General features: G+C 50.7%; 1 protein-coding gene and 1 pseudogene across 2 annotated transcripts; both read right to left on the bottom strand.

Annotated features, from left to right (window-relative positions):
• Positions 1 to 3,258: 3,258 nt before the first annotated feature.
• On the bottom strand, positions 3,259 to 24,573 carry CLEC2L (C-type lectin domain family 2 member L). 2 transcript variants are annotated; one of them, XM_004046310.4, is made up of 5 exons: positions 24,128 to 24,572; positions 11,882 to 11,956; positions 7,751 to 7,917; positions 6,106 to 6,206; positions 3,259 to 4,006 (listed from the first exon to the last, which is right to left on the bottom strand). In XM_004046310.4, the coding sequence occupies exons 1-5, from the start codon at positions 24,315 to 24,317 to the stop codon at positions 3,895 to 3,897; spliced, it is 645 nt and encodes a 214-aa protein (XP_004046358.1). In that variant the 5' UTR covers positions 24,318 to 24,572; the 3' UTR covers positions 3,259 to 3,894. The 2 variants fall into 2 exon arrangements, with proteins under 2 accessions (XP_004046358.1, XP_055249193.1); XM_055393218.1 differs by lacking the exon at positions 11,882 to 11,956 and having other exon boundaries at positions 24,128 to 24,573.
• On the bottom strand, positions 13,652 to 21,607 carry LOC129534784 (enhancer of rudimentary homolog; annotated as a pseudogene).
• Positions 24,574 to 25,575: the final 1,002 nt, after the last annotated feature.

The raw sequence follows: 25,575 nt of genomic DNA, 5'->3' as shown, positions 1-25,575 counted from the left end.
AAATGCTACCACCCAGTAAAGCTTCTTAAAAAGTCTTTCCTAGGGCCGGGAGCAGTGGCTTATGCCTGTAATCCCAGCACTTTGGGAGGCCAAGGCAGGCAGATCACCTGAAGTCAGGAGTTTGAGACTAGCCTGGCCAACATGGCAAAACCCCATCTCTACTAAAAACACAAAAATTAGCCAGGCATGGTGGCACTTGCCTGTAATCCCAGCTACTCAGGAGGCTGAGGAAGGAGAATCACTTGAACTCGAGAGGCGGAGGTTGCAGTGAGCTGAGATCGCGCCACTGCACTCCAGCCTGGGCAACAAAGCAAGACCCCCTTTCAAAAAAAATAAATAATAGGCCAGGCGCGGTGGCTCATGCCTGTTATCCCAGCACTTTGGGAGGACAAGGCTGGCAGATTAAGAGGTCAAGAGTTCGAGACTAGCCTAACCAACACGGTGAAACCCTGTCTCTACTAAAAATACAAAAAATTAGCTGGGCATGGTGGTGTACGCCTGTAATCTCAGTTACTTGGGAGGCTGAGGCAGGAGACTTGCTGGAACCTGGGAGGTGGAGGTTGCAGTGAGCCGAGATCACGCCACTGCACTCCAGCCTGGGTGACAGCGAGACTCCGCCTCAGATAATAATAATAATAATAATAATAATAATAATAATAATAATAAATAATAAATAAAAATAAATAAAAATAAAAAGTCTCTCCTGGGTATCCTCCATCACAAAGTACCTCTGTGGGTGGCTGTGTGTGTGCTCCGGCTTCTACTAGCCCCCTGCCTACTGGGATTAGGGCTCAAATTTGCCTAGGGAGCACCTTCCCCAGCTCTGAGCTCCAAGGCCTGTCACCCCAAAAAGGAAAAATCTGCCCCAGGGGATAAGGAGCAAGACTTGGGGAGATGCAGTCCTACAGACCCTCCTTGCTGAAGGAGACATGAGCTCTGGGGATCAGAAACAAGTGGCATGTCTGCCCTCAGTGCTGCCGCCTCTAGCTGCTGAGAACACAGCACGGGGTGCCAAGGCCATGCAAACTGAGCCTGGTTCAGCCCACAAAGGGGACAGGGGTGGCCTGGCTGGTCTGTAACCCTTGGAAGGATTTCTGACATTTCTGAAGTTAGGTGTGCAGGGTTTTGTTTTTATCTTGTACTTCCTTCATTGGTAGAAAACAGTTTGAAAAAATCTTTCTTTTTTTTTTTAGACGGAGTCTCGCTCTGTCACCCAGGCTGGAGTGCAGTGGCACGATCTCGGCTCACTGCAAACTCTGTCTCCCAGGTTCAAACAATTCTCTACCTCAGCCTCTTGAGTAGCTGGGACTACAGGCGCCCGCCACCATGCCCAGCTAATTTTTGTATTTTTAGTAGAGACGGGGTTTCACCATGTTGGTCAGGCTGGTCTCAAACTCCTGACCTCATGATCCACCCGCCTTGGCCTCCCAAAGTGCTGGGATTACAGGCGTGAGCCACTGCACCCGGCCTGAACATGGATGACCCTGGATCAGGGCACATGCTCTGCCAAACTGATTTAGAATTGTTGCATGGTCCCAGGACAAACCTAAAGTTAAAAGAGCTTATTTGCCACTAGGCTTTAAAAGCTTCAGGCAGGGGGCTTTGGATCATTTAATAAAAAATAAAACCCAGGTCAGACGCAGTGGCTCACATCTGTAATCCAGCACCTTGGGAGGCCGAGGCAGGCAGATCACCTGAGGTCAGGAGTTCAAGACCAGCCTGGCCAACATGGTGAAACCCTGTCTCTACTAAAAATACAAAAATTAGCCAGGCATGGTGGCACTCACCTGTAGTCCCAGCTACTCGGGAGGCTGAGGCAGGAGAATCACTTGAACCCAGGAGGCAGAGGTTGCAGTGAGCCAAGATTGCACCACTGCACTCCAGCCTGGGCGACAGAGTGAGACTCTTTCTCAGAAAAATAAATAAATAAATAATAAATAAAATAAAACCCGAACGGCACAGGTTACCCATTCCATGTCCTCTCACATTGCTTCCCTGAACTCACAGGGCAGGAGGAAAGCAGGGCTCTGAAGCCCTCGGCCACGTGGTTCTCACGACTCTGGCAAGGTAGTTTACTCACCTTTGGAAGTATGCCCTGCCTCGGGCATCTCTGCAAGAATTAAGGGAGCTGCCATATGTAAAGCAAAAAGTACTGAGGCTTTTGAACCTCGCTGTGTTTGAGGGGTGGATACTGGTGAGAAACACGGGCTTATACGTAACTGAGAACAGGTGGGAGTGTGGGACTCCCACCGGAGAAGTGGCAGCAGCTGACCACTTCCTCACCCCTCAGCCCCTCACAGCCATCCCTACAGGCCCACCATCACCAGCTGAATTCCCTTAACTACTTTATTGTATACTCAGGTGCCCCACTGGCTTCCCAGTGACAGCAAAATATAAAACCGTAAACCACCTGTATTTTATGAAATATCTGGAAAGCACGCAGAAAATGTAACAAACCCAAGTTGGTGGTTTTGTCTGAAGACTGTAAAACCAGTACTAGGACTGCGCAGAGCACAGCAGGACCCGGTTTCTCTGAGCTATTTTCTGAAAATGGGCCAGGACCCAAATGCACACACTGGGCTCCCAGGCAGGCCACCCACATCTCATCTGCCCGGGGGTATCAGGAGGCTGGAGAGGCCTGGGCTCCACAGCTGGAGCCTCAAGTGTGTGTGGAGGAGAGCATGGAGCCCCCACAGACCCAAGGGCATTGCCTGCCAACCCCATGCCCCCACTGCTTCCTCCCCAGGCAGCTCAAGGGGGATAGGAAGAGGCCATAAGACTTTGACAAACTCTTTTCCAGCCCAATGTGAACACCACCTAATTTTCACGTTCACTTCATTCCATTCTCCCCCGATGCAGAATAAACCATCCCTTGACTATGTTCCAGAATGTTCTAGCACTTTCTGAACTGTTTCCTCTGCTCCTTGCGTGCTTCTTGGGGGATTAAGGCCATAGATCCCCCATGCCTGGCGTGGTGTCTGGCTTGCGGTAGGTGTGAATAAACGTTTGTCATCTTGAGGTGACTAGCAATGAAGGAGCTGGAACAGCCACGTAAGAATACCTTAAAGGCTTAGCAACATGAAACGATGTCCTGAGGCCAGAAGGTGCTTTTTTTTCATCCTCACACACCGCTATCTGCTGCACTAGAGCAGGTGCATTTTGTGGTAGCCCCCACAGACTGGCACCCAGAGATGTGCCCCTCTCTGCCCCTCCCCGAGCTCTGACTCTGGAACAAATGGCGGCAGACTTCTCTGGACATGAGATATTAACTCTTTATTCCGTTAGTGACCAATACAACAGCACCACGGACACAGCAGGGGCCCTGCCTGAGAACCCAGGCAAGGCAAAGAAGGGGTATGCAGGGGACCTCTGGGGCCCGGGGCGGGGCTGGCCTGTCCTAGGTGAGGGGGAAACTTTCCCAGCCTACCTCCGCCGGCAGCCAGGAGAGAAACCACTGGGGAAGCGGGGCTGCCGGGTGAACAGTCAAACCACCTGTCAATGCCCCTCCTTCCCCAGAGCACCAGGGCTGCAGTGAGGAGAGGGCTTCTAGGGGGCCGGAGAGAGATCCGTGGGGTGGCTCAGGATGGACACTGAGCTTCAGAGAGGACAGCGTCTGTGCGTGCGTGTACCTATGCATGTGTGTGTGTGTAGGTGGGCAGATGCCTACACTACCTAGCATATGGGATTTAACTGCTGAGCCACACGACCTGCCTGGAGACAAAGGAGGCCAGGAACCAGGGACTCAGAGCGCCAGGGCCTGGGAGAGGGGCCTGGGGCGGAGGCCGCGCACCCACCGCTTCGCCTTGCAAAGGGCAGGCGGCTCCGCTGGAAGCAGGTCTTGAGCAGACACCTCCCACAGGCCTGGGGGCGGGGCCACCTCTGGCCCCACCCACCTCAAGTATAGGCCATCTTGCTGCACACCCAGGGCCGGGTCATCAGACACTCCGTCGACACCAGCCTGGTGGGCTCCACGAAGACACACTCCCCTGGACCTGCGATGGTGAACCTGTGGCCAGGAGAGAAGACCAGACGTTTATGATCTGGAACATTCAGCCCAAAACCCAGTGGCAGGGGAGGCCATGGAGGCCCTGTGACCTATCCCTCCCTCACTTCATCACTGGAGCTGCCTTCTAGGACATTTGGGCCAACAGACTGTTCTAGCTTGGCATCCCATTGTCTCCCTACTCTGTGCACCGTAGCTCCAGCCACCCTGGCACGCTGCTCAGACATTTCCTGGACACACATGCACTTCCCCATTCTCAATGTCCTTGCAGGGTCGGCTCACATGTCCCAGGCTCCATGGCACCCAGTTCAGGGCCACTCTCTGCCCACTCTACTTCCCACAGTCCCCTGCCTGCTCCCATAGCCCCCTGGGGCCTCTACCTGTCTGTCCACACAGGTCCCCAAAGCAGCCAGCTCCTGAGCAGTGAGCTCTGTGCGCTCTCATCTTGGCTCCCTGCAGTGCGCAGAGTTGAGCACACAGGAGGAGCTCTGCAGAGCTGGCTGAAGTCAGCTACCCCTCACAGGTTAGGGGTAGGCTGCAATGACCCCAATATGGGCTAACTGAGGCTGTGTTGCCCAGGAACTCATTGACATCGCACACAGATGTGTGTGGTAGGAGGATTCCCCCCTACCTCAAATCACCCCTTTCCAGCCTCAGAGGTTTCTTCTTAGCCTTAGTTGTTCACCCGGACCTCCGATCCCTGCCAAGGCTGGAGGTAGACCCTCACAACAGAGGGCATTGGAAGGACCCCAAGAAGGAGTGAAAGGGAAAGGACCTCTGCAGTGTCTGAGAAATGTGGCCAACGGCCCCTTGGTTGTCAGGTGGTCAGCACGCCACAGACCCCAGCCTGCAGGGCTCTGAGAGCAAGAAGCTTCCAGAAAGGCAGGGAGAGGGGTGCAAAGTGCAAGACCTCCTCAGCCACTCTGAGAGAGCAGACCTGAGAGGGGGACAGGAAAGGGGGTGAGATAAGGAAGGGGCACTGAGGCCAGAGTAAGGGCAAAAATGAAGAGTGCTTGAGATAAGGAAAAGGAGGAGGAGGGGAAGCATCATGAATGCCCCTGCCTCCAGGGCTGCCATGGGCGTGACTGCCTAAGCCATCCTCAGGTGGGAGGGCAGCTGATGGCCACCTCTGGCAACCAGGAGGATCCCAGGGTCTCAGATGCCCTTCTGCTTTAGCCCCTGCCTTGGGGACGTTCACGCATCATCATCATCATCATGGGGTTAGGAGCTGTGTTCCCCACCCCACCCCATGCCCTCCGGCTGGCACCTCAGAGCCTATTCCTCCAGCCACAGGGTCTGTTCTGCGGGTCCCACTTCCCTCTGCACACTTCCCTGCATTTCTCTCGGCCTAGACCACTCCTTTCCCCACGCCCCACACAGTCACCACTGTACTGCCACAGCCACACATCTGCCACCCACTCCGCCCATGACCATCAGCCCCACACCACACACCAGACCCGGCATCACACACTCACATCCACACCACTTGAGTCTTACAAAACCGCCACGGCACACGCCACCACCTCAGCAGCGCTCCGTCCATCAAGAGATGCGTTCGCCAGTAAAATGTGACCTAGAACACTCCCAGGTGCCTGCCTTCAGATCCCCTTTCTTCCACAGCTACAGTGCTTAACTGGCACGTGGCTGCCCAGGGCAGAGGTGCATCTCCCATCCTCCCTTGCGGCCAGGTGCGGCCGTGTGACTAAGTTCTGGCCAATGGGGTGAGGCCATCCAGGGCCCTCCCTCCCATTCGCTGTCCCGTTCTGGCTGAATGGGATGTGGTTGTGCCACACTGAGTGGAGCCGACAAGCGCCAGGCTGCACAGATAGGGGACTCGAGGGTGGAGAGACCCTGGGCCGGACACTGCAAAGCTCCGATGGCTTTGCAGGGCAGAGCCACCAAGCCAGGCTGGACTTTTATGAGAGAGGGAGAAGTACAGACATTTTCATGGCTGGGTCTCTGGCGCACACTGCTGGACCCCGAGACTAGTATCTCTAGCTAGCACAAAACAAGGGCTTCTCTCTTCGGGAGTTGTGTCCAGGGGGTGAGTCAGGCCTTTCTCAGTCTAAGCTCGGTAGCCAGAAGATGAAGCCTCAGCTTACGTGTCCGGATCAAACGGGTCCCCGTTGACCCAGTGGAATTCGTCCCCAACTCTGCGTAGTCCAATCCAGGGCTCCCTCCGCGTGAACTTGAACATAAATTCCTGCACCGAGGAAAAAGGGACACCTCAGGGTCAGAAGCGGTCTCCTGACTGCTGTCACATCCCAAGACAAACCTCAGCTTGGAAGATACTGGCTCTCGGGATGTACAGACGCCAGGAGAGTGACTGCTGTCTCGCTGCATCCCGCAAGTAAGGAGCTAGGGTTACAGGATCCTCTGCAGTCACGCTGCCAGAGTTCGGCTCCAAGCTGCTGGCTGACCTCACAGCAATTGCCTCCGACAGCTTGAAAGGGACCCTGGCTGTGTGTGCATGCCACTGGCCAGGAAGGCTGTACAGGGCTTGTCCTCCTGGCTCAGCAGGACAGCATTCCTGATTTGCAGGAAGCTTGGGGATTGCCCACTGGTTGGATGATCTGGGACAAATCTCAGTGCTCAGGTTGGTTGTCCTACCTGCAAATTTCTGGGACTTTCCCTGCAGACTGGGGATATCATACTGTGTATCAAAGGCAAACAGAAGTGATTTTTAGATTATCTTCTATTTTGGTTAATACCACTGTTAACCTCAAAATCCAAAATGGCCAATAGACTCCATTAATTGTGTTTCTTTCACGTTTCTGTTGCTAAGACTGTTTTGGTTGTTAAATGAGAGACCGTGTCCTGATTTGGATCTTTGGAAAATGACAATGTGTTTTCACATTTCACAATGCATTTATAATTTGTAATTCTTTTTTTTTTTTTTTTTTTTTCCTTAAGAGACAAGTCTTGTGGCTGGGCACGGTAGCTCACACCTGTAATACCAGCACTTTGGGAGGCCTAGGCGGGTGGATCACTTGAGGCCAGGAGTTCGAGACCAGCCTGGCCAACATGATGAAACCCTGTCTCTACTAAAAATACAAAAAGTAGCCAGGCATGGTGGCGCACAGCTGCAGTCCCAGCGACTCGGGAGGATGACGCACGAGAATCACTTGAACCCAGGAGGCGGAGGCTGCAGTGAGCCGAGATTGCACCATTGTACTCCAGCCGGGGCGACAGAGTGAGACTGTCTCAAAAAAAAAGAGAGACAAAATCTTGCTATGTTACCCAGGCTGGCCTCGAACTCCTGTGATCCTCCTGCCTCAGCCCCCTAAGTAGCTGGGACTACAGGCACACTCCACCATGCCCAGCTAACTTTCTTTTCACTTTTTGTAGAGCTAGGGTCTCACTATGTTGCCCAGACTAGCCCCCAACTCCTGGGCTCAAGTGATCCTCCTGCCTCAGCCTCCTGAGTAGCTGGTACTAGAGGTGGATACCACATCACCAGCTTTATAATGTGTAATTCTTCTGGTTTATAATACTAAGTGACCTCAACCAGTGGGCCTTGGATTGAAATAGGTGGCCTTGACAATGGAAGTGGAAACTGGAGCCACTCATTGACCTGCTCAGACTGTGAGGTCTGCCTGCACCCCCAGTGGTTATGCAGCAGGTGGGCGGCTTTGGAGACGTGTCACAGGGAACACTGCGTCCTTTACTGTGTGGCTGTCCCCTAGAGTCAAGGTTGGGGGCCCTGAGGGTCCCTTCCCCCAACCCCCTTCACCTTGGCAAACTCACCAGCTCCTTCTGGCTCTGAATCACAGCCAGCACCGCCTCGTGGGTGTGGCAGTACTGCCTGCCTGTGTTCCAGTCTCTGGGTTCCTCGGAAAAGAAGTAGCACTTCCTTCCGTAGAGCAGCCAGTCCTCCGGGCAGGGCGCTTCGCACTTGATGCAGCCCTTGGAAGCTGCAGGGAAGAGACCAGCTCGGCCCTGCCCACCCTGCCCCGCCCGAGTCCCACTCTGCTTTCTGTGGCTCCCTCCCCTGCCTCAGCTTTGGCGTCCTGCAGGGACACTGCAGATGTGGCTGTCCTCTCCTGGTGCCTGGAGGTAAAAGGGTGGCCACTAAATGAATGAGAAAGGGGACTGTGGGAAGCCTGGCAGGGGCATCACCACGATGAGAAGTGACAGCAGGGCAGCCCCTGGGTTAGGATCTCCTCTGTCTCCAAACTCCCAGAGGCATGGAACGCCAGAAACTCAGACTGGGAAGAGGTCTGGCGGCTATGTGTCCTCTCTTTCCAGCTAGGCCAGGTACCAACAGCAGGACAGACTGCCCGCTGTCATTAACCATGCCCATGTTAGCTACCAAGGCTGCCATTCCACCACTGAACTGCTAGGAAGTTCTTTTCATTTTTATTTTTTTAACCCCCTTGCTGTCAGTGTGCATGGAAAGTTCTTAGATGTTGAGTCCCAACCTGTCCCCCTGTGACCTAGACCTGCTGGTCTAAGGCCTCTGGAGTGACCCAGAGACACCCGCTCTGTCTTCTACCCCCTACTCAAAGAAGCACACCAGCCTCCCTCATCCAGGCTGAAACAGATGCCATCTCTCCATGATTCCTGACAAGGGTTGCTCTCCATCCCGCCTGCTTGCTGCAATGTCCCCATGTTACCACTGAATCGCTGCCACCAGGACAGACCGGGACACATCAGATGTGGCTCTACCAGCAGCAACAGTGACCACCATGCTGTCTTCCAGTTGTCATGGGATCTCCAGTCTGCAGACTGCTTCCATGAACAGATCGGCGGGTATGTGCATACATGGACTTTTCTGGGAAGGAAGCCCGGAGCTTCTCAAAGGGCCTCCTTGCCACAAGGAATTAATCCACAATCTTAGATTGTTTTCATATGATCTGATTCTAAGCCAGGTCTCCCCCAGTGTCAGAACATGTGAAAATAACTTCTTAAATCCAAATGCAGAACCTTATATTTATTTCTTCCACATTTATCTCATTCACTTTGGCTCATCATTTGAGTTTTTCAAGATACATTTTAATCTTGATTTCTTTCACCCATCTGTCATATGGGATTGTGTTTTTGGATTTTGTCAGCTGCAAATTCCATAAGCATACTTTTTGTTTGTTTTCATACAAGTGATTGATTAAAATGTAGACCAGGACAGAGCCAAGAACAGGCCTCTGGTACTCAAGCCCCTGGGGATCTCCAGCCACACAGACACCAATTCATTCATCGACACCCCCTGGCATATATATCTGTTCAATGAGATGCAAGTCCACCTGGGAGTACTGACCACGGTGTGGCTACATTTCAACTGCTTTTCCATAAGGATCTCCTAAGAGACTGTTGTGCTTTATTAAAATCATATTAGCTATGTCTACACATTCTCTGGCCTCCCAACCTAGTAAGAAGGGAAAAGGAAACTGATTTAATTTGTAGGAATTACCCCAGCTGAATTTAAGCTAGGCCCAGTGGTTGCCTTTTTTGTTTGTTTGTTTGTTTTGTTTTGTTTTGTTTTGTTTTTTTGAGATGGAGTCTCGCTCTGTCACCCAGCCTGGAGTGCAGTGGCGTGATCTCGGCTCACTGCAACCTCTGCCTCCCGGATTCAAGCAATTCTCCCGCCTCAGCCTCCTGAGTAGCTGGGATTACAGGCATGTGCCACCATGCCCAGCTAATTTTTTTGTATTTTTAGTAGAGACAGGGTTTCACCATATTGGCCAGGCTGGTCTCGAACTCCTGACCTTGTGATCCACCCACCTGGACCTCCCAAAGTGCTGGGATTACAGGCGTGAGCCACCACGCCCAGACTTTTTTTTGTTTTTTGTTTTTTGTTTTTTGTTTGAAACAGAGTCTCTTCTGTCACTCAGGCTGGAGTGTGTGGCACAATCTCAGCTCATTGCAACCTCTCCTTCCCAGGTTCAAGTGGTTCTTCTTCCTCAGCCTCCCGAGTAGCTGGGACTACAGGTGCACACCACCATGCCCAGCTAATTTTTGTATTTTTAGTAGAGACAGGGTTTCACCATGTTGGCCAGGCTGGTCTTGAACTCCTGACCTCAAGTGATCCACCCACCTTGGCCTCCCAAAGTGCTGGGATTACAGGCTTGAGCCACTGCACTCGGCTGCCATATCCATTTCTAAACACTCAGAACCCCTCTCCTTGTCATACAAGCGCTATAGGGGAGGGTTTGGTAAGAATTGATAATATTGGTGGACTTTTCCGCCATTTTGTGGATTCCACCTCTGGTCTTACGGCATTTCTCAAAGATTAAAGACAGAGGCACTAAAATCATTTTTGCAAACCCTTCAGAACCTACAATACACTTGTATTTGAATCTCTTAAAAGTAATCAGATTCCCTGTTCATATAGCCTCACATGTTCTTAGTTGCAGTTTCTACCTTTTTCATTTATCCAACCCTTTCGGTTCCACACACACTCTATGTTTCTCAGGCCTCTTCCACTTAGCATGTTCTATTTCCTTGATGGGGTCCAGAATATGCCACCCTAAAATATGCCACTTTGACATATGGATCATTTTAAGCCGAAGGCAATTCAGAATCAACAGGAAGGGTTCTCTGCCCTCTCATCTGCCTAAAAGTAGGGCATAAATTTCCCTTTGGGGAGGGTGCTGCCCTACTCCTCATCCCTCACCCCATCCCCTCTCATACCCCCACTGCCCACCCTAAACCAGGGAGGGAAGAGTGACTCATCATCAAACATGCCAAGGAATCAACACCAGGATTAGTTTGCACAAGCAAACCTTACCAAAATAGCCTTTATCTCCCATTGTTCCTCTATATGTTTCCTAGTCACTTCCCTCAATTCACCAGCCCTTGAAACCCAAACCCTCTTTCATTTGTTAAAAAGGTATATAAGCCCCTGAGTCTAAATTCTTCTTTGAGTTTCACTTATTATCTGTGAACTCCCATGAACATAAATATTAATAAACATTGGTTACCTTTTCTCCTGCTAATTTGTCTTTGATAGTTTAATTTACAGGCCCCCAGACACTGAACTTAAGAGGGCAGAGGAAAAGTTTTTCCTCCCTAGCACTCTCTACCTCCTAATCTCTAGATAACTCCTATTCATTCTCCAGGGTTCAGTGCACATGTTTTTTCCTTCTGGGAAGCCACTGGGCAGTAATACCTCTATTATTGCACTTACCCCTGGACAGAGGAGACAGTGTCATATTCGTCTTTTTTCTTTTAACCTTAGCACTTAGCCCAGAGCTTAACACACAGCAGCACTCAATAAATGCTGACTGAATGTAATCTTTTTTTTTTTTTTTTTTGAGATGGAGTCTTTCTCTGTCGCCCAGGGTGGAGTGCAGTGGTGTGCGATCTCAGCTCACTGCAACCTCTGCCTCCCAGGTTCCAGCGATTCTCCTGCCTCAGCCTCCCAACTAGCTGGGATTACTGGCACCCACCACCACACCTGGCTAATTTTTGTACCTTTAGTAGAGACAGGGTTTCACCATGTTGGCCAGGCTGGTCTCAAACTCCTGACCTCAGGTGATCCACCCACCTCAGCTTCCCAAAGTGCTGGGATTACAGGCGTGAGCCACTGCGCCTGGCTGAATATGATCCTTAAAGGCCCTTATTCCCAAACCGTCTCCTCCAAGAAGCACTGTCTTCCTAACCTACCCCAAGTTTGTTCTGAGTTCTCACAACACTTACAAAATAATACCTAAGTAACATCTCCACTCTACTTGCATGGCTTGATGAAGGGGACATGTATAGTCTGTGTGTGAATATATTATTTTAAGCTGAAATCTCAACAACTGACACTATGTATTTTCTACTTATTTAGTCCCCCACAGGATTCTTGGAATGTCTAGAATCTTTCTTTAACTAATTAGACGTGCTTTTAACAAGGAATGTGCAAACTGAATGCATAAATGCTCTGACACGCATGCTCACCCAAGATGCTCATCACCACCAAGATGGCGAACAGAAGGACCGCGATGGCACCAAGCAGGAGGCGTGTGGTGGTGTCTAGGAGAAGAGAGAGGGGTTCAACATCCCACCGCCCATCCCACCGCCAGTCCCACCGCCAGCCCCATACCCTGCTAATGAGAAACAGGGGGAGGTAGAGCCCAGCAAGCTGTGTTTTGTTGTTGTTGTTGTTTTGAGATGGGGGTTTCACCATGTTGGCCAGGCTGGTCTCGCACTCGTGACCTCAAATAATCCACCCGCCTTGGCCTCCCAAAGTGCTGGGATTACAGGCATGAGCTACCATACCTGGCCAACAAGCTGTGTTTAAAGCCCTCCAGGTGATTCTGATGCAGGCTGGAGTTTGCGATCCACTGCTGTAGAGCGCAGCTCTGATTCTGTGACTCCCTGGCTTGAAACCCTCCCTGCCGGGGGGCTACCCACTGCTCACGAAATCTTCAGTGATGGTCAGAGCTTTCCATCTTGAATCTCCTACTGCTTCTCTATGCGGTCGCAGGTTTCAGCCGCATGGGTTCCTCAAAATAACCCATTCAGCCCTCACAGCCCTGCTACTGAATCTTTGCTCCCGAAGTCTCCTCCTCCACCTCCTCCACAGATACTTCCTAAAATTCACACACCTCTACACCATCCATCCTCTTCCTGATCCTCTGGGTTCCCTCTTTGTTATTTTCATGTATTTATTTTATTTTGTTATCATTTAATATTCTCACTTTATATTTAACGAGATAACCCTCTTAGACTTTAAACATAGGATATTTTAAGGATTTTTAAAATTGTGATAAAATATATAACATAAAATTTGCAATTTTAACCATTTTTTAGTGTATGGTTAGTGGCATTAAGTACACTCACAATGTTGTGCAACCGTCATCACTGTCTGTTTGCAAACTTTTTCATCATCCCAGACAGAAGTTCTGTCCCCGTAAACAACTCCCATCCCCTCCTCTCCCCAGCCCCTGGCAACCACGCTTCTACTTTCTGTCTCTATGAATTGGACCACTCTAGGAATCTCATATAAGAGGAAACATCTTTTTCCTTTTGTGTCTGGTTCCTTTCACAGATTGTTTACAAGGCTCATCCATGTTGTCACATATGTCAGAACTTCATTCCATCTTAAGGCTGAATAATGTTCCCTCGTATAGCAAGACCACGTTGTGTTTATCCATTCATCTGTTGGTAGACATTTGGGCTGTTTCCACCTTTTGGCTATTGTGAATAAGGCAGCTATGAACACGGTATATGAGTATCTGTTCAAGTCTTTGCTTTCAATTCTTTTGGGTATACGCTTAGGAGTGGAGTTGCTGGATCACATGGTAGGTTTTTTTGTTGTTGTTCTTTTGTTTTGTTTTTTTACTAAAGAACACTTATTTATTTTTACCAAAATTTTATCTTGAGGACATGGCTAAACTGCGTTTCCATCCCCCACCCCATCTTGAAGAAGGGTTACTACAGTGAATGTTATAAAGCAGATATAAACAGTTGAAGGACTGGAACCAACGTTAACTGACGAAGAACAACTTCCATCTAAATCATCATAAAAATGTTTAAGTAAAAAAAAAGAAAAGAAAAAAGAGGGGGCAACGGGGTTTTCCGATTGAACAAGAACTTCACATTTCATCTAATACAGCCAATCTTGGCTAGAGTATAACAAAGTGGAAACAGGATTACTATGATACAAAACTTCCGCTACAGCACACCGTACACACCTGTGTTCCAAGCCCACCCCCAACCCCCCTAATGCTTCCAATACAATTATTTATCAGCCTGTTGAGCCTGCCGATGAAGAAGCATGTAGATCTTCTCTTTAATCCAGTCTTTTTTTATAAGGCTGGTATGTCTGGGTATCAGCTCGGTAAACCAGGCAGCTGAGGTCTGCCAGATCATTGATGAAATCAAACAACTGACTGATGTCATATTTGATAGAGGGACTGTTGGGATTCATTCTTTTCACATGTCTTCATACATTTTACAAACGCCTTCCATGCATTCATTCACAGATTCGTAGTCAGCATAAGTTCTGCCTTCTGGCCTCTTGGTAGTCTGTATCAGCAAAATGGTGTGAGACATCGCGCCAAACTCTTTGCTACAGCCGCTGCCGACACCACCGCTGCTACCGGTAGTTCTTTCTGAGGAAAGACTAACTCCATCATTGGTTGCATAATTTTACATTCTCACCAGCAACAGACAAGGGTTCCAGTTTCTCCACATCCTCTCACCAATACTTGTTGGTTTGCATTGTTTTGATTACAGCCCTCCTAGCAGGTGTGAATTCCCTTTACAATTTTGTTTGGATTTTTTTTTACCATCTTAACCATTGAGTGCACAGTTAAGTACAGTTACATTGTTGTGCACCCATTTTGAAAGTGTTTTTTTAGTCAATGTTATACATAAATCATAGATGAAAACAGTGCCTCAGCAGCTCAATGTTTGTCTGTAAACTGTTACTTGTCCATCATGATATAAGTGCCAAAATTGAGAGGAAGAATCTGTAGCAATTACCCGACATCCAAGTGCCTGCTGCTAGTTATTCATTTGTATTGTATTTTACAAAGGATTTTAAAAAGAAACCTGTTTCCTTCACCAATGATAGTCTGAAAAGCACAGATTTAAGGAATCAAGAAATTCTAAAAGGCTTCATTTAAAAAATAATAGTGCAGAGCGCAGTGGCTCACACCTGTAATCCCAACACTTTGGGAGGCTGAGGCAGGCACATCACTTGAAGTCAGGAGTTCGAGACCAGCCTGGCCAACATGGTGAAACCTTGTCTCTACAGAAATTACAGAAATTAACCGGGTGTGGTGGTGTGTGCCTGTAATCCCAGCTACTCGATAGGCTGAGGCAGAAGTATCGATTGAACTTAGGAGGCGGAGGTTGCAGTGAGCCAAGATCGCATCAGTGCACTCCAGTCTGAGCGACAAAGCGAGACTCTGTCTCCAAAAACTAATAATAGTAGTCATAACATTGCTCCTTCCCCAAAGCCAACCACTGTCAACTCTTTTAGCTGACTCTTTTGGTATTAGCTCCAAATTTCTAAGTGCCATGTGTATGTAAATACTTCTAGATTTTTTTCTGTTTTAGATATAATTTATTCATTTTCCATTATAATGATGCAGACTTAATTCTCTGCATTACCATTCTACCCTGACCACTCAGTCCCTGCCCTCTCAATATCATAGTTTGTATTAGCTTGATACTTTGGTGTTATATTCTTAGCTCAGCATAAACAGTACTCTCAGCAAAGCCATGCCGTGTGCTATGATCATTTCCATAGAACTTCTTGTTTCCCTGTTAATCCTGGTCTTCTTTTCCCTTTGCTCAGTTTCTGTATGTGTATCATTATTTCAACGCCAAAACGCCTCTTTCATGATGAGACAATATCGGAATTTCTCTTTCACTTTGGTCTTAGTTCAGTCTGCTATAACAAACTGTCATAGACTGGATGGCTTAAACAACAGATATTTATTTCTCCTAATAGTTCTAGAGGCTGGGTCAGGGTGCCAGCATGGTCAGGTTCTGGTAGGGGCCCACTTCCTGGCTTGCTGACAGCCTCTTTCTTACTGAGTCCTCACATAGCAGAGAGAGGAAGTTCTGGTGTCTCTTCCTTTTCTTAAAAGGGTCCTAATTCCATCAGGGAGCTCTACCCTCATGACCTCATCTAAACCTAATTACCGCTCAATTACCCACCTCAATATCATCACATTGGAGGTTAGTGAGTCAACCTATAAATTTGGGGAGGAAACCAACGTGCAGGCCATAACGACCATCTTGAAGAAATGTCCCTTGGAACTTTCTGACCTGCCTGAATCTGACTAGTTGCCTTCTAAGCCCAGCTGCCATCCAGGGTCTCCCCACACCGGCAGCCTGGGGATTTCTCTGCCTCTCTCCTATGTTGGCTCCTCTGTCTTCTCCCATGTCTTCCCCTCCCTTGGTTTACTCCCTCATCTTGGTGAAGCACATCATCCAATGGCTGCCTGAGGAAGGGTAGAGCAAAACCACTGCACTGCACAAATCCAAGGAGCAACGCTTCTCATTGTGTTCCATGGTGAACTGGTGAATGTTGCCCGTGGAATTGTGAACTCAGAGGACTATTATAGATCAAGAATAATTTTCCTTCAGAATTTTGAAGGTATTACTTAATTGTCTTCTAGCTCCAGTGTTGCTTTTGAAAAGTCTAGGTCCATTCTCACCCATGATCCTTTTCAACTGCTTAATTATTTTCTTTCTAGATGCTTTTAGGGTCTTCATTGCACAATGTTCTAAAATTTCATCATTGCATGCCATGCCTTGGTTTGGTCTATTTCATCTACTCTAGTAGGCCCTTTCAATCTGGAAAGTGATGTTTTTCAGTTCCAGGAAATTTTTTTTCCTTTTCTTTTTCTTTTTCTTTTTTTTTTTTTTTTGAGACAGAGTCTTGCTCTGTTGCCCAGGGTGGAGTGCCATGGCATGATCTCAGCTCACTGCAACCTCCACCTCCTGGGTTCAAGGAATTTTCCTGCCTCAGCCTCCCAAGTAGCTGAGATTACAGGTGCCTGCCATCACACCTGGCTAATTTTTTGTATTTTTAGTAGAGATGGGGTTTCACCATGTTGGCCAGGATGGTCTTGAACTCCTGACCTCAGGTGATCCACCCGCCTCAGCCTCCCAAAGTGCTGGGATTACAGGCATGAGCCACCATGCCCAGCCAGGAAATTTTCTTTAATTATATTATTGATGATTTCTTCTCTTCCATGTTTTGTTTCCTTTCTGGAAGTCATAGTCTTCAAAAGTTGGATCTCTTAGATTGGTCCTCCAAATTTCTCATCTTATTTTCCCCTCTTGTTTGCTATATCTTTGCCTTTTTGCTCTATTTCGTGGAACATTTTCTCAATTTTATCATCCTACCCTTCTACTGAGTTCTTAATTTCTGTGACTATATTTTTAATTTCCAAGGCTTGTTTGGTTTTGTTGCTGCTGCTCTATGAATACCCCCTCTTAAAGAATCCTATTCTTGTTTTAATGATGCAATACTTTCTCTTATCTCTTCTCTCTGAAGATATGACTGACAGGTTTTTTGGAGGGGTGGGGGAAATGAGCAGAAAGATTATTTCTCCCTGTATAACCTCTGTTTTGGTCTTGAGCTTCCATGTTAGAGACTTTCCTCAGGGGTCTGGGGACCACAGTTATCTGTTCATGATTAAGGCAGGAAGACTAATGAGTTCATTGGAGCCTCCAAGCCCATAGATAGGGGCTTATTAACTGTGGGGGACACAGTAGAGTGATCTGGCTGGGCTGATTCTTGGGATTCTCTGAATGCTAATTTCATTATGTTTTTCCTCTTGGATGGATGAGAGTCCATGGGGGAGGCTTTTCAGTTTTCTCCCCAGGAGACTACAGGGCTAGCTGAGGGAAGAGGCTGGGACGCTGTCCTCAGCATTCAGTGTGTAAATGTTGGCTTAGTTGCTTGCTCTCAGTGTAGTGATGTCTAGAGGCCCTATTTTTTTTTTTTTTTTTTTTTTTGAGACAGAGTCTCGCTCTGTCACCCAGGCTGGAGTACAGTGGTGCGATCTCGGCTCACTGCAACCTCTGCTTCCTGGGTTCAAGCAATTCTCCCACCTCAGCCTCCTGAGTAGCTGGGATTACAGGCACCCGCCACCACACCCGGCTAATTTTTGTAATTTTAGTAGACATGAAGTTTCACCATGTTGGTCGGGCTGGTCTCAAACTCCTGACCTCAGGTGATCCGCCAGCCTCGGCCTCTCAGAGTGCTGGGATTATAGGCGTGAGCCACCATGCCCAGCTGAAGCCCTCTTTCTTGAGAGATTTCACCTCAGGTTCCTGCCAGGGCTGGAGAGAATCTGTACAGAATGGGAACCTAAATCCTCCTTAAAGAAATTTTCAACCAGTCCTCCTGTTCTCAGCCCCATCTTCCAGCACTGCCACCAACCCCTGAGCCTTAGAGGTCCTCCCATGAGGCTCAGGTAACTCCTCTGCTCTCTGGACTTTCTCAGATGGGGTGAAGTCAGTTACCGTTTATCCACTTGTTCCCTAGCTCTCTATTTTGTTGCTATTTTCTCTCTTGTTCTTGTCCTTATGGCCTTTTAAAAATCCCCTTGCTGTTTGGTTTGGTTTGGTTTGGTTTGGTTTTTTTTTGAGACGGAGGCTTGCTCTGTCACACAGGCTGGAGTACAGTGGTGCAATCCTGGCTCACTGCAACCTCCACCTCCCGGGTTCAAGCAATTCTCCTGCCTCAGCCTCCTGAGTAGCTGGGATTAGAGGCACGTGCCACCATGCCTGGCTAATTTTTTTTTTTTTTTTTTTTTTTTTTTTTGCTCACTGCAACATCCACCTCCCAGGCTCAAGTGATTCTCCTGCCTCAGCCTCCCAAGTAGCTGGGACTATAGGCACACGTCACCACGCCTGGCTAACCTATTGTATTTTTAGTAGAGTTGGGGTTTCTCCATGTTGGCCAGATTGGTCTCAAACTCCTGACCTCAGGTGATCCGCCCACCTCGGCCTCCCAGAGTGCTGGGATTATAGACATGAGCCAATGCTCCTGGCCCCTTTACTGTTGTATTAGTGGGCTTCTGAAGGAAAAAAGAAAAAATGCATGTGTTCAGTTCGCCATCTTGACCTGCAAGTCCAACAAACATTTCCAGTCTTTCCTATTGGCAAGGTCTATGTTGGCAAGTGACCAGGAGTCCTGGGTGGGTAGCTTCAGACATGGTAAGAGCAGAGGTTTCAGCCTGCACTGGAGGACTGGGCTCTCTCTGTTCCTGCTCTGCTGTCCTTGGTGGCAGCTTCATCACAGTTTCCTGGAGCTACAGGATGGCTGCCTATGGTGAGCATGCTGAGTGCATCCTTCTTCTCCCTTCTATTAGCCTCTTCTCTATCATTGATGCTGTAATCCTTTGTGCACTGAAGATAAGAGCATAACATCTGACATCACTTTGCCTGGGTTCAAATCTTAGCTCTGCCATTTTCTAGATGTGTATGGATGGTAAAGTTTCTTAGCCTCTATTGTAGTTCATTTTCCTCATCTTGAAAATGAGGTAATGATAATATCTACCTGTCTCTTAGAGAGTTATAGGAATTCAGTGTACAGTGCTTAGCACAGTGCCTGGTGTGGTAAACTCTATTCAATCAACTCACAGTGATTATGCAGGCCATCAGTGTGATGATGACCATCAGCCCTAGGCTCCTTTGGGGTAAGGACTGTGCTTTGGGGTAAGGACTGTGCTTTACTCACCTTCAGATTCCCTGAAATAGGGCTGGGTCATTGCCCTGCATGTTACAGAGCACCCACTGGGACTCAAAAACTATGGGAGAAATTTAGTTACACCAAATGACAACATCCTTGGTCAACTTTAAATTCAACTGAGTTTGTAGGAAAGACCACACAGGGAAGAGGGATCGGTACATGTATCTGCAGTACTGCCAGACCCAAGGTGCCTCTTCATTATGCCTCAGGGATAATTTCTCTAGGTGCTGCACTGGACCATGCTTCCTCTGACCTCTGCAGGGGCTCCTTCCTTGCCTCTTCCTAGTGTCCAGTGGTTGCTGAAGGACTTTGGCACTCCTTGGCTTGCAACCACATCAGTCCAATCTCTGCCTTTATCATCACATGGTATTCTCTTTATGTGTCTTATGTCGTTCAACTATGTCCCCACCCAGATCTCATCTTGAATTGTAGTTCCCATAATTCCCATGTGTCATGGGAGGGACTGGGTGGGAGGTAATTGAATCATGCGGGCAGGTTTTTCCCAAATCATGCTGTTCTTGTGATAGTGAGTAAGTCTCACAAGATCTGATGGTTTTATAAAGGGCAGTTCCTCTGCACACACTCTCTTGCCTGCCACCATGTAAGACATGTCTTTGCTCCTCCTTCACCTTCCTTCATGATTGTGAGGCCTCCCCAGCCATGTGGAACTGTAAGTCCATTAAACTTCTTTCCTTTATAAATTACCCAGTCTTGGGTATGTCTTTATTAGCAGTGTGAGAATGGACTAATACAGTGCCCTTGTCTTCATGTGACCATCTTCTTATAAGGATGCCAGTTCATATGGGATTAGGGCCCACTCTACTCCAGTCTGACCTCATCTTAACTACAAATAATCTGCCAGACTGTATTTCCATATGCAGTCACATTCAGAGGTACCAGAGGTTAAGACTCCAATATCTCTTTTTTGGTAGGGACACAATTCAACTTCTAACAAATGTCTAACTCATTACTTGTTCCCTACTATGCCATGGCCCATATTAGATGGCGTTTAAGGGTGTAGTTTATTTAGGTTTCTAAATGTGTGTGATTTCACCTAATTTTAGAAGGAACAACTGAAAAAACCTGACTCCCAGGCCCAGACAAAGCTCCCATCATCCTCACACTCATATCCCAAAAAAGGCCCATGCTGCTGTCTCTAAGTCATCGGGGACACAGCCTGGCAAGCATAATCTTGACTGTTAAAAACTACCAAATGTGAAGTTTGGTAATTTTTAAATTTTTAAGAGGCTAAAAGCATGTGTGTGGTTTTGATCAGGAAGTTGTGGGTTTATGCCTAATCAAGAAACTTTCAACATTAAAAATTCAGAATCGGTGAGCACTGAAAAATCTATAGGCTGAGGCATGCAGGCTCACTCTGTCCCCTCTCCCGTACCCCCAGGCCACTCTGCCCCACTGCCACTCTCAATGCCAGAAATATGCCCATCTCGAATCACCTCTCTTGTTCCCAGAACCCAGGCGGGCTCTCCGGGTCACCTTTTCTAGCCTTATACCCCAGGCTGGAAGGAAAGGTTCATATCTACAGCGAGAGAAAAGACTTGATTAAGGCAACTTCTGTTTGGCTTCCTGTTTATAAAGCTAGTTATTCATCTCAGAAAAGTCTTAAAGACCTGGGCTCTAATCCCAGCTTTCTGCTTTAAGAAGCTCTGTGACTCATTTAACCCATAAGGAGGGAAACGTCAATGCTGGAGGTGGCAGGGTTGTCTGGGGAGCAGGGGGAGGAGAGCGTGTGTGTGGGAATTTGATGATCCCCAGCTATCTTCACCAAGGCTGACGTCCTTGGCCATGCAGGAAGGGGTCAGAGCCTTCACAACAGGGCTTTCATGTGTTAGCAACCAAGGATGTCCTTGGGCAAGACACTCAGGCTCTCAGTCTTGGCTCCCTCGTCTATGAAACAGAACACTCACCAGCCCCCCTGCAAGGGGAGAGGTGAGGACTGAGATGATGACTATGAAAGCCCCAGCAAGGCTCCAGCATGTAGCGGGTGCTTGATGTGCATTGGGCACATGGTGATAAAGGAGCAGAGACTTCTTGGAGGGTTCAGCTCAGTCAAGTCAGAAAATGTCCCATTTCCCTCAAGACAAGTGCTTGGCTAAGCAGGGGCAGCATAACCCTGGGTCCCCAAAGGACAGATCCCTCCTCCCGTTGACAGTGTTTCATTACGTGAACTCTGGACTCAGGTTTGGGGTGGGAAGCAGAATCAAGGGAGGCTGACCAGAAGTCCAAGTGTTGCAGTTAGGCCTGGGCTCCCCCAGCAGGGGCTGCAGGAGGCCAAGTCCAGGCAGCTGGGAAGAGGAGTCACCATACACACAGCCCACACTCCAGGGCCTCTGTCTACCTGAGAGGTAGAAATCATGACCTGACTTAGCAGATGAGGAAGCAAATGGTCCAGGAAGTTGGAAAGCCGCCAGCCTGTGGCAATGGAAGGCTCTGCCCCAGCTTTACCAGATGCTCTGCTTCCTGCACCTCCCCACACTGCCTCAGTCCCTGTCCTGGAACCTCTGAGAGAACATAAATGTGCCCAGGGCCCAGAATGGTACCCGGATGTTGCAGAAAGAATGAATGCATGATGGAGACCAATACAAAAGCCAGCACTGGGCCAATGCAGCAGCACCCTGGAGAGGAGCAGCCCTGCTCCATGAGCTCCTTTCTTCTGGGTCCTCCAGAAGAGGACCTCTCCTTCCGTCTGGGTCCACCAGACCCGTCTCTCTCTACCCTGCCCCACCCCAGTACTCCAGGGCTCAGTTCCTACATGGGACAAACTAGCTCTGGCCACCTGGCCCAGAACACATCGTGCTCTGGGTCTGGGACACCTTTCCCTCTGTCTCCTCTCAGGCTCCTTTCCCAGGCTCCTCTCAGAAGAGAGGAGCTTGGGGGCACCCAAGGAGACCTTCAGAGAACTGGCAGAAGGGAGGCCCCTGGCCAGACTCAGACTCCAGATTCTAAAACTCCTGCGGGAAAAGTCAGTAGGCCCGAGATGCTGAGCACCCAAGGACTACAGGCCATCAGGAGTAGGACTGCTCCTGGGGAGACCAGGGGAAGGAAGGGGAGGGGACTGCAGGTGGCATGAGTCAGAGAGCAAGGCAAGGCAGGGGGCCATGGTGAGGCAAGGCTGGACCACAGGAAGATGCTAAGCATGGGAGTGGGCTTGACTCAGGGCCCCAGGCAGCCTCTGGGTGACCTTCCAGCTTGGTGTGTGGTCTGTTCTGCAGCCTGACTGGCAGGTGGGCAGCCCAGCCACAGTGGGGAGGAGGAAGCACAAGGGGGTGGAAGTCAGGGCAGGAGGTGGACAGGAACAGCAAGCAGGAGGCATTAAAGGGCCACAGCAGCCCAGAAGCAGCCCTACCATGGGGGCTGGGGTTAAGGTTAGGGCAGACCCTTCAGAAATGCTGACGAATAAATGAATGAAGAAACACAAGCAAGAGGAGGGAACAACTTCAAGAAATAGCTTTGGCAGGAGTGAAGCGTGGGAACACAGGGCCACTCCAACAGTAAAGCCGGAGACAGCGTCACAGGGGGGTGTCTGACCACCTCCATCCATTCCACACAACTCTTCACAACCCACAGCTCTGCTACAGCTCTTCTCCTCGGTGACGCAACATCTTCGCCTCCTCCGTCCCTGCCACTGTCTGGTGGTCCAGCTTCAGAGTCTGCACAGCCCTTCCTCGGACAGTGCACGTCCCCTGGCCCATAGCCTTTGTGCAGAAGGCTGCCATTACCATCCCCGCCATTACCATCCCCACCTCGCCATCCTCAGCAGCCCCATGACCTGTCTTGGCCCAGCTGCTGGTTATGTCCCTCCTGGTCCATTGCCCCACCCCCTCCCTGACCTCGAGCCTCGGTCCCACCCCTCTGGGCCACCACCAGTCTTCCAAGGGCAAACCCACCATCTCCACCCCTCAGTAGCCCCTTCAGAGCAAAGTCCAAGCTCCTGGGCAAGGCCTGGCTGGCCCTTCACCGTCTGGGTCCTTCAGGCCTGTCTCTCTCCACCCTGCCCCATCCCAGTACTCCAGGGCTCAGTTCCCACGTGGGACAGAGTAGCTCTGACCACCTGGCCTGGAATACGTCATGCTCTGGGTCTGGAACACCTTCCCCTCTGTCTCCACGCCCGCTAAGAGGTCACCTACTCCTGGGAAGCCCTCCTTTTCTGACACTGCCTCCCTAAGGATACCCATCCAGGCTCCGGGCTTCCCTAGTTAATGCTGCCCAGGTCCTCCTTGTCCTTGGATTCAGGGTGCCAGGAGCACCCTGAGAAGCACCCAAAGGGCCAGCCACCCTCTCACCAACTCCTGCATTTCCCACACCACACGCCGCCGGCGGTAGCTAATACAAGTTTCCTTAAAGAGCTCATGAACTTGAAATCAATTCTCTACTTGGGTTACTGCCCCGGAGGCAGGCCAGGGGTCCCTCCCTGAGGCAGTCTGATGGAGGAGTAGGTGTGACCCCTGACCTTGCAAGGAAGAGCCTCTCCTGGATTCTCCACCCCTGCCCTGCCCTCCCCACATGCCCCACCACGACGGGGTCCCCGCGGCTCTCACAGGGGCGGGCACCACCTCTGGGGTCTCCAGCTTTCTTACTTTACTCGAAGCGTGTTCACGGCCACAGATTCCGCCACCCTCTCAACACGCCTGTCAGGTGGGTGTCAGGCAGTGTTTGTCCCCTTCATGCGTGAGGAGACGAAGGCTCAGAGCGTGAAGCCCGCTCCAAGGTCAGAGAGGGAGTCGCAGCAGAGGCGGGGTCGAGGCTGTGACTCGCGGTGGCCCCCGGTTCCCTCCCACCCCGCCCCACGAACCGGCGTCTGGCCGCCCTGAAATGAATGACTCCGCCGCGTCCCGGCGCCGCGCTCCCAGCGCTCCCCTCCGGGACAGCGGCCAAGGTGACTCTGACTGCCTCCGGGTCCCGGGTCGGGCCTGGGCAGGGGTCCCTGGGCCAGAAGAGGGAGGCCGCTCCGCGCTTACCCTCCAAGGCCGCCTTCCAGCTGGTGCTGCCCTCGTAGCCCGACCCGGATCGCCGCAGCAGCCCCTCGGGGCCGCGGGCCTCAGCCTCTGCGGGCGAACGCGGCCTGGGGGCGGCGGGGGCGGGCGCGGGGCGCGCGGCGAGGGGCGGCGGCGGCCGGGCCCGCGAGGGGGGCTCCCGGGCCGGCTCCATGCGGGGCGCTCCGCCGCGCCGCGCCCGCGCTCCTGCACCGGGGTGCGGGGCCCAGCCCGACGCGCACTCGGCGCTCCGCGCGCCCTGCGGGCCCCCCAGGCCGGCCTCGGGTGGGCTAGGACCGCGGCGCTCGCAGGCCGGGGCTGAGCCCGGCTCCCCGCGCCGGAGCCTCTGCGCCGGGTGCCGCCGCCGTGCGCTCAGCGCCTGCACCGCCGAGCCGCAGCCTCCACGCACAGCCGGGCTGGGGAGGAGCGCGAGGCGGCGCGCGGGAGCTGGGAGCCGTGGACCCGGGCGGGGCGGGGCAGGGGCGGAGAGGGAGGAGGCGCGGAGGAGCGGGGATAGCCGGGTCCCCGACCCCGCCACCTGGGCTGGAGGCTGGATGCTGCCGAGCTGGGAGCGCAGTCTTGGAGCCGGGAGACCTGGTTCTAACTCAGCTCCACCTCCCCAGCCGCCTGCTCATCATCTGTGAAAATGGGAGTAAAGTTCGCGGGGACAGTGCAGGGAGGCTCAGGGAAGATGAGCGCCTTTCTTCCCCGCTGCCCTGGAGCCACAGCAGACGGTGGTAGGGGCTGTGACTTGACCCCCAAACTCTTGATAAAGGAGAGAAACGTCCGAACGATGAGCACAGAGACAGTAGAGTCTAAAGGAGCAAGCGAAGCGACGTTGCAGATTCAATTAACATTTATTGAGCACCTACTAAGCGCCAGGGACTTTCACATATATTAGCTGACAATTCCCCCAGGTGAGGCTGAGAAGTGGAATTTTGAGGTCAAGGACATTTCCGAAGGCGGCGCCAGGCAGGTGTGTGCTTGGCGGGTGTCTGACTCCCAGGCCAGGGCTCCCTCCGGAGCCTTCACTGGCCCCTTGCCTCAGCTGACCTCGCGTCGCCTGAAGCCCCACGCCTCCAGCCCTGATCCTCTTCCCCCTCCACCATTCTCATCCCCAACCTCTGGTTCCTGTCTCAATCTTCAGTTCCTCATCCCCAGCTCCTCCTGCTCCCTCCCCCAAATCCAATAGGCCACTGACTCTTGTGAATTCTCCCTTTTAAAATATTTTTATTTTTATTTTTTGAGACAGGGTCTCGTTCTGTAGCCCAGGCTGGAGTGCAGTGTCACTACAGCCTCGGCCTCCCAGGCTCAAGCGATCCTACCACCTGGGTCTCCCAAAGTTCTAGGATTGCAGGCGTGAGCTGCCGTGCCCGGCCCCTTTTAAACTCTTAGTCTGCCCATTGCACTCCATCCCTCTAGCCACTGGCCAA

Source organism: Gorilla gorilla, chromosome 6, assembly GCF_029281585.2.
Source record: "Gorilla gorilla gorilla isolate KB3781 chromosome 6, NHGRI_mGorGor1-v2.1_pri, whole genome shotgun sequence".
NCBI classification, from domain to species: Eukaryota; Metazoa; Chordata; class Mammalia; order Primates; family Hominidae; genus Gorilla; species Gorilla gorilla.
The sequence above is the reverse complement of the archived record's forward strand: the minus strand, read 5'-3'. Positions and strand labels throughout refer to the sequence as shown.